Genomic DNA, 17391 nt, shown 5'->3' with positions numbered 1-17391 from the left:
CAAAGAGTTTCATTTTTAGCCATGCAGCTTGGAGACCGTCCATAGCAACCGGTAGAAAGCGCAGTCTTAGGGGGGTTTCAGATGGTGGTGAGGGAAGACGGGAGGCGAGATTTCAAACACGAGCGCACTCACAGAACAACACACGCAAGCTCTCAGTAGAGGGAGAGTATAGCTGCTGTTGGCTTTTGTTAGTGAAGTCCACAGTAAAAAGTGACAGACAGACGGTGGTGCATGCTCACCAAAAGCACTGGCAAACCGGAGAAGACTTGAGGTGTCTGGGCGGGCAGACACTTGGGGAGATGATCAGTATTATCCACAGTTAGAAAAGAGTATACAGTACGTCAATAAATAGGAGAATACAAACTATGACCACGGTTATGGCGATGTCGATCGAGGTGGCGAGCGAGGCAGATTTCAAGGAGCTGAAATGGAGGCCGTGCTAAAATCGGAGACAGTTGGGAGTAGAAAAACACACAGAGAGAATCACCCAGGATTTAACACAACCCCCCCCCACCCCACCCCCCCGCCCCCTCTCCTCAACATACACGGCCGGTCACAGGGGTTGGACAGACAGACTCAGCCTTAAGGCAATGCATAGCCCTTAGAAACACTGGCACATGCATGGAGAGTGCAGGAACATGTGTGCATACGTTGCGTGCATGTGTGTGCATGTTTATGTCCATGTATTTATGCGTGTGTGTGTGTGTGTGTGTGTGTGTGTGTGGGGGGGGGGGGTTATGTGTGTTTGTGTTTGAATATGACAGTATGCAGAAAGGAATATAGAGGATTGCAAGTGGGAGTGCGTGTTTCAATTAGGGTTAGACCGATATATTGGTTTGCTGAGACGTCGGGCCGATATTGGCCTTTTATTAAAAACTGGATATAGGCCAGTCGGTGACATCCACTGCCGATATTGGATATATGGAAGTTCTGTCTGAAAAATCTGCAGTGAAATCTGGCTTACCCTGGCACACTTCGCTGCTAACCCATCTAAAAGAATTTCATTAGTATGGGTCTATATATAATATTATTATAATTATATAGTATTTCAATGGAGAGTACTGGTGTCACATGATGGTCTAAATGCTGTTTCAGAGGCTTTTCCACCCTGACAAGAACAAATTTCACGGGGAAATACTGAATAGTTGTAATGAGTTGGACTGTTCTGCCAAATTTCAAGATACTGAATATTGACACAACCCAAAAATATTGGTATCGGCCTTCAAAAACCCATATCGGTCGAAGCCTAATTTTAATGCTGAAGCAAGAGAAAAAGAGAAAGACAGCAAGACAGAAAAACATACAGACAGACAGAGAGAGCAAGAGGCAGAAAAAAGACACTGAGGTCCAGAGGGGAGTTGGAGGATGATTCCGGGACGGACCGCGCGGCTGACCGAAGACATGGATGGCGGGCCGCGGCCAAACGCCACTCCGCGGCGGGTCGGCGGCGGCGATCGCGTCAGATGTTGGTGAGCGTGGTGCAGGTGATGAGGCGCACAGTGAGCGTGCCTGGAAGGTCGTTGTCTTGGCGACTGCCCTTGTCGCGCAGGTGGAGCGTGTGCTGCTCCTGCCGTTCGTTGGGGTCGCTGAACAGGGTCACCTGGCCCAGGAAGGAATCCACGATCACGTTCTTATTATAAATCTGTCGGCCGAGCAGGGGAGGAAGGATGGAGGCCCGATAGCAAATGTGAGGTGGACAGGGAAGAGAGGGAGAAAAAACACAAAAGGAAAAAGTCTGAGCAATAGCAGTCACAAAATAGAATCCACAGGAGGAAACACAGAAGGGAGAGAGAAATTAAAACTTGATGGAAGGTAGAGAAGGGATACCAAGAAGCACAGAGAGAACGAGAGTGAGGATAAGAAAAGTGCTGATGTACAGGAGTTTCTAAGTAATAATAACAAACCTTACTTACATAGCACTCTTCAAAAAAAAAAAAAGTCTAAAAATAGTGCAGAGCATAAAAACATAGATAGATAGATCAGATCATCAGAAGAGGCCCGGTCACCTTCTATTTGTAGTCTGGACTTGGAAGTGATCAACAGGCCCAGGGAACTCAGGCATTACCTACCCACAGAGCATCCACAGCTCCGCTCCACTTACTGTGATAGAAATGATGCGATTTCACAGGTCTGATTGAGTATATCCAACAGTATAATATTACAAACAATAATTCCATAACAAGTAGATAGGCTTATATTCTCAGAGTAATGGCTGATATAGGGTTCCTAATTGATTGGTTATGGATGTTCAGCAAATCACCACAACAGCCCCACTCTCCGGCGATATGCGCGGTCATGCATATAGGGATGCATGCAGGTGAGAAATGGTTGTTAACACGGCAACATGATTCAGGGGCAGAGAAAGGAAAAATGAAAAAGTGTAGAGATTAAGCCCGGTTTTTGTATAAAGGTAAGTGCCTTTACATGCCGCATTAAAGGCAGCCTAGTCCCAGCTGCCCCTCCCTTGCCTCCCTCCCTCACCCTAGTCATTCCATCTCTGATGATCAGGTGAGGAGAGAGCGGAGGAGGCTCCACTCGGGCAAGGCAGCCAGACTGGACAGCATCAACCCTAGGGTGCTAATAACATGTGCCAATCACCTGGGCAGACTCTTCCAGCGCCTATTCAAGCATCTGCAAAGGGTGCCACTGCAAAGAGTGCCACAAATGTGCATCGTCCCGATGCCTAAGAGACGGTACCCCTTCGTTCTTCATGACTACAGACCTGTGACACTAACATCACACATCGCAAAGACCTTTGAGAGGTTGGTGCTGACCCATCTAAGGCCCAAGTGAGTCACTGGACCCTCTGGGCTCTACTGTCCCCCTTCCTGTTCGCTCTTCACACTTCCAATTTCAAATACAACCCCAACTGTGGCCACCTACAGAAGCTCACAGTTTCTGTGATTATAGGTTGTATCAGTGATGAGAAGGATGAGTAAAGGGGCCTGGCTGAGAACTTTGTCACATGGTGGGAAAAGAATCAGCTACAGCCAAATGTCCTACAAGTACCTTGGAGTCCACATGGACAACACACTGGAATGGCCATCCAACACTTAAGCCCTCTACAAGAAGGTGCAAAGCAGTGTGTTCTTCCTTAGGAGGCTTAAGATTGTGTGCTACAGACTTCTGTACATATTCTACTAGTCTGTTGTGACCAGTGTCATTCTATGCTGCTGTTTGCTGGGCTGGCAGATACACTCAGTGGGATGCATGTAGATTGAACAAGCTGGTCAGCAGAAACAGTTCTGTTGTTGGGTTGAACCTGGACTTGCTGGACGCAAAGGTACAAAAAAAAGAATGGTAGAAAAACTTGTGGACAAAAGCTCCCAAATACTCTACAATGAGTTTTTTGTGATGAGGAGCACCTTGAGCAACCAGTTCATACCACCTGGATATGCCAAGGATCAAGAACTCTTCCCTGCCTCTTTGGACCACCTGTGGACACAAGTGTCGGCACACTTCAGGTGGTGGCTGATAGGTCAACATACCATCTCTTCCTATGTGTTCATGTGCAGTGTGCCATCATGTGTCACTGTGTCATTATTCCATTGTCAGTGTCAATCTGTCGATATGCCATTATGTGCAGCTGGGGCAACAAGGGCAATGAAGATGTGGATTTACATTATATGCCATATAATTACGTAATATATGGTAAATATTTTATATTATATAGCGTATCGGGGAGGGCATGGAATTTCTTTTGTTTATTAAAATATTTAGTAAAAATTAATTATTAGACTTCAGTAGTATCATTTACTGGAATTATTGTTTTGTAGAATTTCTATTGTTTATTGCTTACTGTGACAAATGTTGATTTCTATGGGGGCAGCATTTTTGTGATTACTGTGTCATATGTGTCATATTTTGCTATATTAAGAGGTGGGCTGATTGTATAGGGAGGTGAACACACCACTTTTATTTTGATTAGTTGTATTATAGCATTTTGTTATGTTGTGTACCGTGTCTTAAGTGTGTGTTGCTTTTTTTATTTTCCCTCTGGGATAAATAAAGTACCTAGCTATCCATCTACCTTTCTAAATGCAATTGGTTTATTCAGTTAAATCTTGCAGATGCTGTATGCAGTCAAGTTAGATATATCAGGACCGTAACAGCGTAACAAGGCCTGAGTTGTCTGCAACTCAGTGTCACGTGAATGCATTTGTAGTTAGCTTTTCACTTTAGCCTGATAGCATCGTCCAGAGGGATTTATTGTGGAAAATCTACGCTGACTGCTGCAGGTTGTAAGCTTTCAGGAAATCACTGGTCTCATGAGATGTTTGTTTGGGCATATGCCGTCTCCGACAGCGTAGACAGCTACAGTATCATTTTTTGTTGTGATACATGAAAATGAAAGCTGCTGTCATAACAAATTACAAGTAGAGGTAAAGTAAGTATAGATGCTAGGGCAAACACCTGCACAAAGACTACAGTATAATGCTGTAGTACATTAAAAACAATGGCGTGGTGTTGGACTGAAATACAATGTAACTTTTACATTTTTGTAATGTTTGTAATGTTTTGTAATGTTTTACAGTTATAAATTCAGTACCAAGTGCCCTCAGATGGGCAACAGCCGTGCATGTTCAAATCAGCAAGTATTAGCACTCAGCCACAGTGGGGTGGGTTGTGGTGTTAGAGGCTGACAGCTCACCTCGATGTGAATGCCCTCCTTGGGTTTCTTGCGGTAGAACAGGCCTTTGATGTCAAAGTTGGGGCACCGTGTGTCCTTATGAACTGGCGAACGCACCCTCTCTCCTTCACAGGTGATGATCACATACGGATCTGAGGCTGTGGGAAGAAGGCTTTAAATCACTACATCGTGCTGATAATTGACATACTGGCCCATATTCATAAGACTCAGTGGTAACAGCATTGCATAATGTGAAATCTGTGCCGCAGTAATTTGAGGTGATTCATAAAGTTACTGTGGTGGTGGCTACAGCTGCAGAGACACTATTGTCTGCGGTGGCCCAGGTGAAAGCCAATCAAAATCGATATGTAAATAAAGTGTTGCATATTAAACATCCCCTTGATCATCCATGTGCAAGCACAATAAATCGCATTTGTCAGAAAGGCAAAGAAAGCTGTTCAACAGCGGAACTCCGTATATTAAGAGAAGAAGTTGTTTCACACAATGCTAAATTAATTAACCACTAACACCTGCTTCCAAGGACAGACACACTGACAGATCATAGGTTTTAGAGATATTTTGTTAATTAATTAAAGTGTAACGTTTAAATGTGGACAATCATAAGTTGGAACTACACCACCTTGCCAGAGCAAGTAGTATTTTTTGCGCAGTGGTGTGCTTTTATGAATCTCTTACGGGACATGCAAATGATCAGAAGCAGGCAGTGGTGCCAAAATAGCAGAAACGGTCAAACTGAGGCCGTAAACCTTGCTTATGAATAGGGAAAATGCGGCACCACAGTCTTACCCACTACCGTGCTATTAATCCTGCTGATGAGTTTTAGAAATATGGGCCAGTGTGTTTAGTATGTGTGTATCTATGTAAATGTTTACGAATAACGCATGTCAGTATCAGCTTATTTGGGTTGATTAGGTGAAGAGTTCATTTCCAAAACAGTATACTGTAGATCCATTTTGGAAAAAATAATCACCTGCGGTTCATTCAATGTCATAGTGTGTCAAATACAGAGGATCCTGTTTGACATGTTATCATTTTGTCACCAAGGACTTTGACACCAAGCACTATTCTTTAAAAAGCATCACAATTTGCTTTCATTTTGTGCCATCGATCATGTTGTAAGAGTAGGCGGAACTTTTTTCAAATGGTGGAGATCTCATTTTTGGAATAAAACTCTTCACCTGCACTACATACATTTCAACCGATTCTCTGACCAGCTGACAATCTGTTCCCACAGCAAAGGAATCTAAAGATTAAAGGTGGATCAAGGGTAAAAGAGAGGGTTATGCACACACTGTCAGAGAGTTAAGGGAGTGAGTATACTGCAGACTAGAAGTAGGTAAATAACTAGTCATTCACATTCACTAGGTGGTGCTGTAGTACCTCGTGCTTTGGTCAGGTGCCTTTTCCTATTGGGAATGAGGCAGTGTAGCTCTGTGGGTGGTCAAAGGAGTTTACAGTGCTTTACAAGATAGGGACACGACCATTAACATCTGAACACAATGCACACCTGCATACAGACTCTATCCACTGTGTCTAGCGGTCCTACCTCCATTGGAGTCCTGTCCCTGCAGTCCCTCAGCGTTCAGTACGTGGACCTGAGTGACCAGCTGAGGGTAGCCACACATCCCCGTCCAGCATGTCTGGGGAGGCTCGTCCAGAGTCAACTCTCTGGTAGAGGAACAATACACATGGAGTTTAGCCACCCTGCACTGATGCTACATCACATGAAGTAGCCATTGTAGAGGTTATTGATTTCCCTCATTAAATCTACACCAATCACAATGGAATGACGGAGTATATGAAGGAAGGAGTATATGTAGATAAAGATAAGCAGATGAGTTAAGAGTAGAGAGGGATTTTTAAGCTGTGAGACAATTGAGATGTGGACTGAGCAAAAGGGGCTGCAAATCAATATCAGGAAGACGTCCCTAGTATTTTGTACATTCTGTGTATTGTAACACAATACTCTACTAAATTCCCTGTGCCTTCCGAGGGCTTGGAAAAAAACGATATATTGGATTTTGATACAAAGGTCAGCACAAAAACAACAAGGCAACAGTGAACATGTTATCCCCCGTGAACAATGCTTTGAACCCTTGGGCCAATCAATATATGTGGTTTAGGGTTGTGTTTTCAAACCTATAGTTCATTCTCTTTAGTACTAATCAGGGGACAAGTTACTTTGTTGCATTTAGGCATTGGTTCAGTTATGTTTCACATGACATTTCAAGCAAACCATCATTTATCAACAAATGCCATGTGGGAGCAATCATTTCCTTCACTGGATCTTTCTTCTGGGGTAAAGTATGGAGATCAAACAGTCTCATAAGGAGGCAAAAACAAATGTCGCACGACTCAGAAATAGGTATGTCAGACACCACACCACAAAAAACACCACATAATGAATGCAGAGTGATTTGCAACTGTAACCCACCATTTGAAAAAGTGTAAAGTGATCTAATGCCTGCGAATCGCCAAGGAATCCACAAATGCTAGGGTTTGAACATTTAAACTTTTATGCTCTTACTTTGAAGGTTGAACAGCCAAACCACAAGTGACTTTGGCTTAAGCTTAAACAAATGGTCAATAATCGTGTGGCATTTGTTTTTGCCTCCTTATGAGACTGTTTGATCTCCATAGTAAATTAACATTGAGCATCAGCTGTGTTGGCTGTGATCCGACTCAACTAATGCACAGTGCTTCATGTAGTTGGGTGAGATTGCTCCAAATAAAGCGCTCCTGGGTCGGTTTGGAAGCGTACTGAGAAACCACCCTTTCAACAAGGTCTTGTGCGGTTGGCACCCGAGTGCGATTGTGTTCTCGTATGCCCAAACAAACCAAAGAGGAAACCGCTCAAAATAGCTGCTCTAAACGAACACAGCCTCCTCTGCTGTGGTCCAGGTTTGGTGTTGAAAAGCCAAATAATGAAAAAGCCTTAGGGGAAGAACTGTTTTTCAAGAAATTCAATAAGTAAAGAAAAAAAAAAATCCAATATGGCATAGAATAGTGGTCCTGAAGGGAAACTTGAAGAGCAAGGACAGCCGGATATGGGTGCTAAATTTCAAGTTGATCAAACCTCTGGTGTGGGAGATGTTAAATGTGGGAGTGTTAAAGGAATAGTTCACCCAAAAATGAAAATTCAGTCATTATCTACTCACCCTCATGCCGGTTGAAACAGGTGAAGTTTGTTAGTCCCCAAAGATCGGTCCCCAAAGACTTCATCAGGGTGAGTAGATAATGACTTCATTTTCACGTTTGGGTGAACTATTCCTTTAACATTTTTCATTTTGACCTGTAATTGTAGCATCCCCGACCCTTTGGCCAATCACTATACATTTGTGAATGCAGAAACGCAGAGGCAAGATGTGTCATTCGCCCAAGTTCTGGCAAATTTGGACCAGCGGTGTTTCTGTAATACAACATCGGCCTAGTGGCGAGATTACAAGACCGATTTATTGTGTGTCTTGAATCTATTCTGTCATAGCTAGGCGATCATTTAAGCGGTCGGCTTTACTTGCAGTCTGAAGGCACATCAGTAAAGACACGGAGCAGGAAGTCGCCCTGCTGCCCGGGGTCGAAGGTGGTGGGAATGATGACGTAGCGGCCCTCCTGCAGCTCCTTCCTGAGGAAGACGCACCGCGAGTTGATGTAGATGGAGCCCGCCACTTTCTGCTGGGCTGAGTGCATACGGTACTTCCGGTTGAGCTCCACCTGCGGGACGAGAAGGCAACATTATAGCAGGAACAGTGTGATTCTTAGTGTGTGTGTGTGTGTGTGTGTGTGTGTGTTCATACCCGGTGAATGTCGAAGCCTATGGCCAGATTTTCCCCTTTGCCCTCTTTGGGTGTGGCTCTCTTCTCTTTCTGCTGCAGACAGATCAGCACCTCGTCCTCCACCTTCTTCACGTCAAACACATACTGGGGGAGAGGAAGGAGGACACGATATAACACTCCAACGCTGATCACACACCCCTCTCTCCCTCTCTCTCTCTCACACACACACACACACACACACAGACTAACCTGGGGGTTCTGCAGGAAGGTGGCCTTGTGGTTGATGCAGCCTCCGGACCGGTTGCGAAGAGGGTCCTGGCGGTGGACCCAGGAGCCCCTCATCACCTCCTCCTCCCAGGTCTTGTGGATGCTCAGGTAGGAGGTGTTGATGAGGCGGCACAGGATCAGGTCGGTGAAGTACTGGCAGAAGTCGTCGAACGTCATCCTGCAGGAGGGCAGGAGAAGGACAGGAGAGAAGAGACTGGAGAGAGTGGACACCGACTGGAGGGGAAATCTCGGAGGGAAGGCCTCGAATAGTGCAAATGAGGGGGGGGAAAAAAATAAGAGGAAATGAGATAAGGGACAGAGGGAAGTGTTACATGTTAAAGGGGAACTGGGATTTGTGGCGATGACGTGGAAGGAGATTAGGTTTGGACCGATATGGGACACAATATTTAGGGGGATTCATGGTGCCGATATCTTAAAATTTGTCCATTTTCACACCAAAAATCCCAAGAAACTTCAAGTATACAGTGTTTCCCCCGGAATTGTATTGTTGTCAGGGTGGAAAAGACTCTTTAACAGCTGCCCTTAGCCAACTGGTATAGTATTAATCAATTACACAACAAATATGTAATCAAACACACTGCATCATACCTTTAAAAAAAAAGACCAATAGCAGCCTATATCGGTCTAACCCTAACTGAGATGATTTAAGGAACAGCAAAATGTCCGGATCGGTTATGGCTCTCACCAGAACTCGCCGTCGTCCTGCACGGTGACGCCCAGCTTCTCTCTCTCGCTCTTGCTCACCTTCTTCCACTCCTCCGAACTGCAGTGAACACATCCACTCAAACGTTAATCATTTCATATAGAACCAAACGGCGATATAACTTCAATAACACTCAAAGCCCGAGTTCTACTTTTCATGCCAGGAATCCTTTTTGTCAGAGGAGTAGCGTCACTTTTTTTTTTTTTTTTTTTTTTGGAATGAAATTCTTCAAATGTTATATCGACTGAGATGGGGATCGGACTAATGAGCGCCGCTGGGTTAAAGTGTCAATTGAAGAGAAAAAAAAAACAAAAAAAACCTTCTGCATGTGTGTTTATTACTGTGAATCACACTTAAACAGGGTCATTCTGTATTCACTGCTCAAGGGAAACACAAGCACTTCCTGGCCACATTAGCTCGGTGTTTTCTGGCTCTGTGTTTATGATTCACTGACAAGCCTCCGCATCTTGACAGTCTGTCAGAAGCCATTTACAGTAACAGTTTTTATCAAACCGTAAATAAATTATTCAGTCAGAGTGAGCGAATGATTGAGAAAGAGAGACAGACAGAGAGAGAGAGAGAGAGAGAGAGAGAGAGAGAGAGAGAGAGAGAGAGAGAGAGAGAGAGAGAGAGAGAACTCACTTCTCTGTAATAACATCTCTCTCTCTTTCTCATCAAAAATTCAGGCTCCATTATGATGCAGCCTCGCCGCCTCTCTCGTTTGTTTCGCCGAGCCCGGTGACAAACAACTTGGAGACGAGGCGGAGATGAGAGTCTCGCGGCGTCCGACTTCACTCCGGCCTCGTCTGTTCTCCTCTCGGGGTGCGGCGTAGCGGGAACGGAGGGAGTGAAGGAGAGAGAGAGTAATGAAGGAGAGGGGCATCGGAACGAGACGGTCTGTTCCGCGGAGGGAGAGAGAGAGAGAGAGCGCTCTGTCCGGCCGCTCCGGTTCTCCCGGACGTTTGAACTCAGCCCATTTGGACGCCGCCGGGGGTGTACTGGGCACGATGGTTATCTGAGCTGCACTGCGCTGTCTGGTATCGCTCTCTACAAACAAACAAATGCTCTAAAAAGGGGCCCGGATTCATCGAGTGAACGCTTTCGCTCGCTCTTTGGCCCATTACCTCGATTGCATCTCTGTTTTTCATCTTCCACAGGACGTTTCCCATTGTGCGGCTTTGTTGTCGTCTATGTCGCGGGGACAATGGGTCGCTCTCCGTTCGTACGTTTGTTGCTTTTCTTTGTTTGTTCATTCGTCACACGCAATATCTTGATCCAATTTTGAAGAAACCGGCGGGGGGGGGGGGGGGGGGGGATGATCTCACCACTGTGTCCTGGCGTTTTCAAAATTAAACTGATTGGTCCGAGAGAGGTTCTACAATTACAGGTCAAAACAAGGTGACACATTGTTGTATTGCCTTATTGAGTTTTAACCCATCTCTAGAAATGTTCTGCTTCTGAGATATTGCGTATGACAGATGAGGAGGACGAAGATGGAGAAGGATCCACGAGCCTATATTGCCCTCTTTTCCTCGTGGTTCAGGTGAGAGGCCCCGTTGTGCTTACCTGTCGCTCCAGGGGCCGCTCCACTCCTTCTCCCCCCACGGGTTCCTCATGCGGATCATGTGCAGCTTCTCCGATTTGAAGAAGGCCAGCAGCCCGTGACCCAGCCGCACTTTCCGTACGTCCGTCACGGCGTAGGCGTGGCCTTTCACCAGGCCGCAGTCCAGCCGTGCCTCCATGTCCTCCACCGTGGTCGCCTGGGGAACCGGCAGAAAGATGGTGACGCTATTGTGGTTGTCAGGGAAACCGTGAAACAGTTGCTACGGCTGCCGGGGAAACCATAAAACAGGGAGGCTGTTATGGTTGCCTGGGATACAGCCAACAGGGAGGTTGTCGTGGTTGCCTGGGAACGGCGTACAGGGAGATTTTTGTGGTTGCCCGGGAAACCACACACAGGGACGTTTCTGTGGTTGCCCGGGAAACCGCACACATCGAGAATTTGGCGGTTGCCTGGGGAGCCACACACAAGGAGGTTTTTGCAGTTGCCTGGGAAACCGCATGCCGGGAGGTTGTCGTAGTTGCCTAGGAAACCACACACGGCGAGGTTTTTGTGGTGTGTTTTTGTGGTCGCCTGGGGAACCGCGCACACGGGGGCTTTTTCGGTGGGCGTATGTGATTCGATAACAAATGAGAGTGATGCGACACTTTCAAATGCTCGCAATGCGCCACTTGTGCATCGAAAGCTGAGAAAAGTAAGAGAAAAAGAGAGAGAGTCATCAGGCTGTCTTATCAGAAAATTGGTTCTTCGATCCAATAATTATGTGTTGAACGCACCTTGCCTCTATGTGACACTTTTCATTGCAGATCTCATATAGCATTCTCCTGGCTACAACTAAGAGCCTGATTAATATGACATACAGACAGTCAGGTAGACAGACAAGACAAATAGATGCTGCTACTTTCTGGCATGCTAAGCAAGATGGCTGTCCAAATATGGGCTTTGAGTAGGAATATTGAGCATTCCCTGAGTTTTCACCTGACAAGTGTTGGGGAATGAGGGAGGAGAGCAAAGAAAACAGAAAAAAAAGGTTGGTCTTCTAAACAGATAATCCCACAACAAAAAGAGAACAGAGGGACCAATAACCAAACAATCATGGCAGTGAGGGTCAGGCCAACAAGGAATATCTCCTCACCCTCCTGTCTCAGGCTGTGCCGGGTCAAAGCTCTAGTGCCCAGACAGCAGATGTAACACATATTCCTCTGTTCCCAGAATGATAATGAATGATGGAGAAATGCTAGGTAAAGTAAAAAGAGCTACAAAGGAAGGTAGAAAAGGTTTTGTTATAGGGTACTTGGCATGTTGGCCGCGCTCTCCGCACTCTCGCTGTTGAATACCGGATTCTCCAGGCTGAAACCTCATGAATATAAAGGAGCCAGGTCACTTAAGAGTTGAGGTGCACTTAATTTGGAATCACAATAGAGAATTGGGAATTGGCTGATGCCGGAGCTGGTAGTCTAGGAATGGACCATCATGAGACAGGAGACAAAGGGTGAGTGAAATTCATATGAATCTGTTAAGGTACTCTGATGAATAATTTGTAGGTAATTGCTAGACAGTTGGACAACAGACTGATGGATGGATGGCCATGGACATTGCATTCGAAAACCTTGAGCAATGCCAATGAACCAAATGAGAGACCATGTTGGAGAATAAGACAGAATGGCACACACTTGATTTCTGAACATGTAGATATGAATTCACAACTTTGCCTCGAATCATTTAGCATGCTATTGTAATAATGCATTTTCTTCTTTCTTTCTGGCTGCAGTGTGTTCCCAAACCAACAGCTGTAACAGACACTCCCAACGGGGGAGCACAAGCTGAAATGCCAGAATAATAATCAAATGAGTTCATTTTTTTCTAAAGCGTTAGCCAGCATGAAGCTGCACACCTAGTGCACCCCTGAGGTGGGTGTAAAGCAGTGCTTCTTAATCATGTGCCGTCAATGCCTAAGAGACCAGAGAAGAGGAACTCATCAGTGAAATAAAGCTGCCGTAGTCTTGGGTTGGAATGAAACCCTGCAGCCTCTTAGGCCTTGATGGCACATGGTTGAGAAACACTGGTATGGTATAGGGGTTAGGGCTGGGCGATATGGACCAAAAATCATATCTCGGTATTTTTAGGCTGAATGGCGATACACAATATATATCTCGGTATTTTCTACAAAGTGGGCTAAATGTTCAGTTGTAAGTAGGGCTGGGCGATATGGACAAAATCAAATATCACAATATCACGATATCGATATTGCGACAATACTGTAGGGATGACTGTTGGTGCATTCACAAAATATTTACACAATGAGATTTTTGATAAATAATCATCAGTAATGTGGATATAATGACTAAGTGGGTAAAGGCAAATAACAGAACAGTTAGAACAGTCTGGTAAGTTCAGAAAATGACATCACTTTACTGTAATGCAGCCTTTAAAACCAGGAAAAGACACTTATGCCATATCACGATATTACGATATCCAAAATCTAAGACGATATCTAGTCTCATATCACGATATCGATATAATATTGATATATTGCCCAATAGGGGTGGCTTAAGATTTAGAATAAGATGTAATAATAAAATGTAAAAGTAATTTCAAGACATTGGACATGCCCTGATGAAGATCTAGATACAGTTGAAAAGCATCGGCGGCTATTTTAACTTTCAGGACCTCAGCATTCAAACAAAAGCAGCATCTTCCAGGCAGTATTTGAGTACTCTTCACTCACCCTAATAGAGCAGCTGATGAGGCCGTCTCTGTTGTGGACTTTGAGCACTCTTTCAAACAGCTGGTTGCGTGCCGCCTCGTCCGTAGCCATCTGGCCCTCCAGCAAGTCCACGGGCTCTGAAACGCCGCCCGTGAAGTCCACCAGCGCGTCGGCTGTGTTGCCCCCGTCCAAAGCCTCGTAGCAGCCGTACACCCTGCAGGGAGAGGAGGAGGAGGAGGAGTCTGGTTTACTGGTGCCCACAGGCAGGATCACTGATCTGGTCTCTATGATGGGACATATGGGATGGGATTGAAAAGGTGACCCCTCCATGCCTAACATGAAACATACGGATACACACATATACGCACGGTACAACCAGCAGGTCTTAATGAAGATCATCACATTTCTTTTTGGCTTCTTTATTCTTGACTGTCGACTGGACTGGACTGCACTGCAATGTAAATATTGAGTATACTTATTTCTATTCATATCCATATCTACTGTAAATGCTGCAATTAGGTCTATGGTGCATTTTTATGCTAGTGTTTTTGTATTATCATCATTGGGTCAGTGATCTATTGTCTGCATGCTGATATAGACATGTGTATTCAACCCATGTTGACTTTTTAAGCTGAATTCACATTTCTGGAGATACTGAAATCCCTGTCTCCATGTTTTCTGTGGGTAATGATGTGCACCGACAATTCTATTTTGGAGGACACTGATTCCCACAATAACAACATGTGCAGTTACAGCTAACTTTGTAGTACAAAAAAGCTTGTTTCCATTATTTTGTCGGTTGCCTGTAGTTTATTTCACTTAAGTGATTTAAAAGGTTGTTTCCGGTCCCGCCGCTATCACATTTAACCCAAATTACAGCCCTGATCCTGCTCTACCACATGGTATTGTTCGTTGCAGCCATAGGCCTTTCTCTATTGCAACTAAAATGCAATGCTTCGGGCACTACTTTTGGGAGGAGAAGGACACGACGCATGCGGTTGCTGCAACCCGGCGTTTTTGAACGAGGATACAGAGTGAGGATTTGTGGGAATGGGTGGTACTGAGGGGGTTCAGTGATGTACAGCGGACAGAGAATGGAGCTGTGTGAACTACTGCTGCGTCCCCAGGATGCCACTGTCCCTGCTCCTGTACCCCCTGGTCATTAGCGCTGTAAACTTGGAAGCTGTGCAGAAGAGCCTGCCGAGTTCTACGTGTTTTGCAACAGCCTTGTGCTCGTTGCGCAAGATTTAATCAAGGTAGCCACATTGGATGAGGCGTGCGTTAATTGCACAGCGCTGTGAAGATGCGCACCACATGAGGCTGCAGATGGAACGACATACCGCCTTCAGATGGCTGTATGGATTTAATCAGCCGAAAGGGACGGCCCTCATACATCCAACAAGCAGTTGTGGGTGACAGATATTGGTAAGAATCACCGTTTAATCTATCCAAGCACAGACTCTGCCTTAAAATTGTATTGTTGATGAGCAAGTAAACGTGTCTACTGGTTGAGGAATTTATATCAAAGTGAAACAGGCAAGCATAACATACATAAAAGTGATTTACGAGATTTTGGAGAGCTCTATGTGGGTGCGTCTCCGTCAACTAAACCCATGAAAACAGCACAGAACGGCTGCATCTGTGCTGAAACATGGTCTAAAGAGGTGGGGGCGCAGCATATTTTTGGACACCATAATTGCACTGCGCCACCCGATTTGTATCGACACTCGCCCCTAGTGCACCACCCACCCATTTCGGCACAAGTGATGTCATTGGTCTCTCTCTCTCGGATGAGGATTATGAGAGGCATATTAAAATATACTGCATGTCATGCCTTTGTCATACATGTCAACATTGTTACTGCTATATTATTATGGTGACTATGTTTCTGTTGCTGTCATTCTTTTAGAATTGTATAATTTTTACCTGGTAGAACATCAAAAGTTATGCCAATAATGCCTGTTGCATTGAATTGATGAAAAATGGACACTAGGCTAACATCATTAATGTTTCAGTTTCAACTTTGAGGAGGGAGAGGGGTAAATTGATGAAATCCACGACTATTCTGCTGTCTTTCATCCCACTACTATAATTGGAGAGCGGTTTGTGTGTTTGTGTGTCCCACCATGGAGGAGAGGAGAGGAGAGGAGAGGAGACAAGGAGAGGAGAGAGGAGAGGAGAGGAGAGGAGAGGAGAGGAGACAAGGAGAGGAGAGGAGACAAGGAGAGGAGAGGAGAGGAGGAGACAAGGACAGGAGAGGAGAGGAGGAGACAAGGAGAGGAGAGGAGGAGAGGAGACAAGGAGAGGAGAGGAGGAGAGGAGAGAGGAGACAAGGAGGGGAGAGGATGAGAGGAGAAAGGAGACAAGTGGAGAAGGGCAGGAGGTTATAAATTCTAGTCTCTATAATTGGAGCTGTGTATTTGCTGGCACCGATACTAACTTGGCATAGGCCTTCTCCACCAGGGCACTCCAGAACTCGTTGCTGTCGTCGGAGTGGCAGTAGACCAGCTGGTTATCCACTGTGGGCAGCCGGTCGTCGATCACCACGTCCACCCATTCGCCAAAACGCCAGAAGCGGAAGTGGAAGATCCCGGCGTAGGAGTCGGGCTTCTCCGAGTCCCACTCCTGCTCCTTCCAGTCGGGAATGACCTGGCGAACGGGAGGGGGAGGGCGGGGGGGGGGGAGGAGGAAGATAGGGAGGTAGGATGAGCAGAAGGCGAATAAGCCAAACAAGCAGCCGTCGGGCCCGCGGATCATAAATAATGTCAAGGTGGAGCGGGCCTGCGACAGCGTTCCCCCATGTCCGCTGATGCATTCAGGATTAGGGGACAAATTTATCACCTTGGCTCTTCCAGTCATAAATCCAGCAGTAACAGGACATGGGTGAGAGGGAGTAACTGGTTGACTGACTGCCTGTCTGCACTTTGGGCTCTGAAGGAACCCCTTGAACCGGGCCTCCCTGTCTCCACAACAGAGGTGAAAAAGGAACCGCACATTCACACACAATGGTATCAAAAATTGGTTAGATCAGATCCATCATCAAAAAAGAAGCAAAATGGGCAGAGCATACTATGCACACAAAATAGACAGTAAGAGAAGTATGAATAACTTCAGGTCATTTACATAACCCCGGTTCTCTGAGTAGCATGAGTGAGTGTCTCACTATGGGTAACGCCCCTTGCGTGCCCTCAACAGAAGCCTTATATTACATTACGCCAGCCCCTTAGCTGGCCTTGATGACGCGTATGTCGTAGGAGGCCACCAGCCCTCCCCCTATATAAAGGGCTGACATGCCGTCCTTCACCATTCAAAAATTAACCCACCTCTTCCTCGCTTCACACCAGCAAGGAGGGTGGTCTGGTGAGACACTCACTCATGCTACTCAGAGAATCGGGGTTATGTAAATAACCTAAAGTTCTCTTTCATAGCATTCGTTTCGTGTCTCACTATGGGATATACTGACTCCCGGATTGCTATATAAGCCCATCACAGGAACCAGCCCTAAAACTAGGCCTATTCTTGTGCGAGGTCCTCGCCACCAGCCACCCCCACACTCAGCACTGAGTGAGCTAACGAGGGTGCTGTAACGTCTAGACTGTAGAACCTAGCAAAAGTGAGAGGTGAAGACCAGCTAGCTGCCGCACAGATGTCCTGAATAGAGACACCTCTGAAGAGTGCCCAAGATGATGCCAAACCTCTAGTAGAGTG

General features: G+C 45.7%; 1 protein-coding gene across 2 annotated transcripts in view; it reads right to left on the bottom strand.

Annotated features, from left to right (window-relative positions):
- Positions 1 to 1459: 1459 nt before the first annotated feature.
- Positions 1460 to 17391, bottom strand: part of capn5b (calpain 5b) — a 34907-nt gene continuing 18975 nt past the window's right edge. For both annotated transcript variants that reach the window (XM_071544029.1, XM_071544030.1), the window contains 10 exons: positions 16124 to 16332; positions 13705 to 13897; positions 10982 to 11175; positions 9398 to 9475; positions 8674 to 8869; positions 8446 to 8568; positions 8166 to 8362; positions 6198 to 6319; positions 4652 to 4782; positions 1460 to 1642 (listed from right to left, as the gene is read on the bottom strand). In XM_071544029.1, the coding sequence (XP_071400130.1) occupies positions 1460 to 1642; positions 4652 to 4782; positions 6198 to 6319; positions 8166 to 8362; positions 8446 to 8568; positions 8674 to 8869; positions 9398 to 9475; positions 10982 to 11175; positions 13705 to 13897; positions 16124 to 16332 (1626 nt within the window). The remainder of the gene's footprint in view (positions 1643 to 4651; positions 4783 to 6197; positions 6320 to 8165; positions 8363 to 8445; positions 8569 to 8673; positions 8870 to 9397; positions 9476 to 10981; positions 11176 to 13704; positions 13898 to 16123; positions 16333 to 17391) is intronic.

The sequence above is a fragment of the Centroberyx affinis genome, unplaced genomic scaffold (genome assembly GCF_046629955.1).
Source record: "Centroberyx affinis isolate AG114_WGS23_722 - 3 ecotype Tasmania unplaced genomic scaffold, CSIRO-AGI_Caff_v1 ptg004438l_1, whole genome shotgun sequence".
NCBI lineage: Eukaryota > Metazoa > Chordata > Actinopteri > Beryciformes > Berycidae > Centroberyx > Centroberyx affinis.
This window is presented reverse-complemented; position numbering and strand designations above follow the sequence as displayed.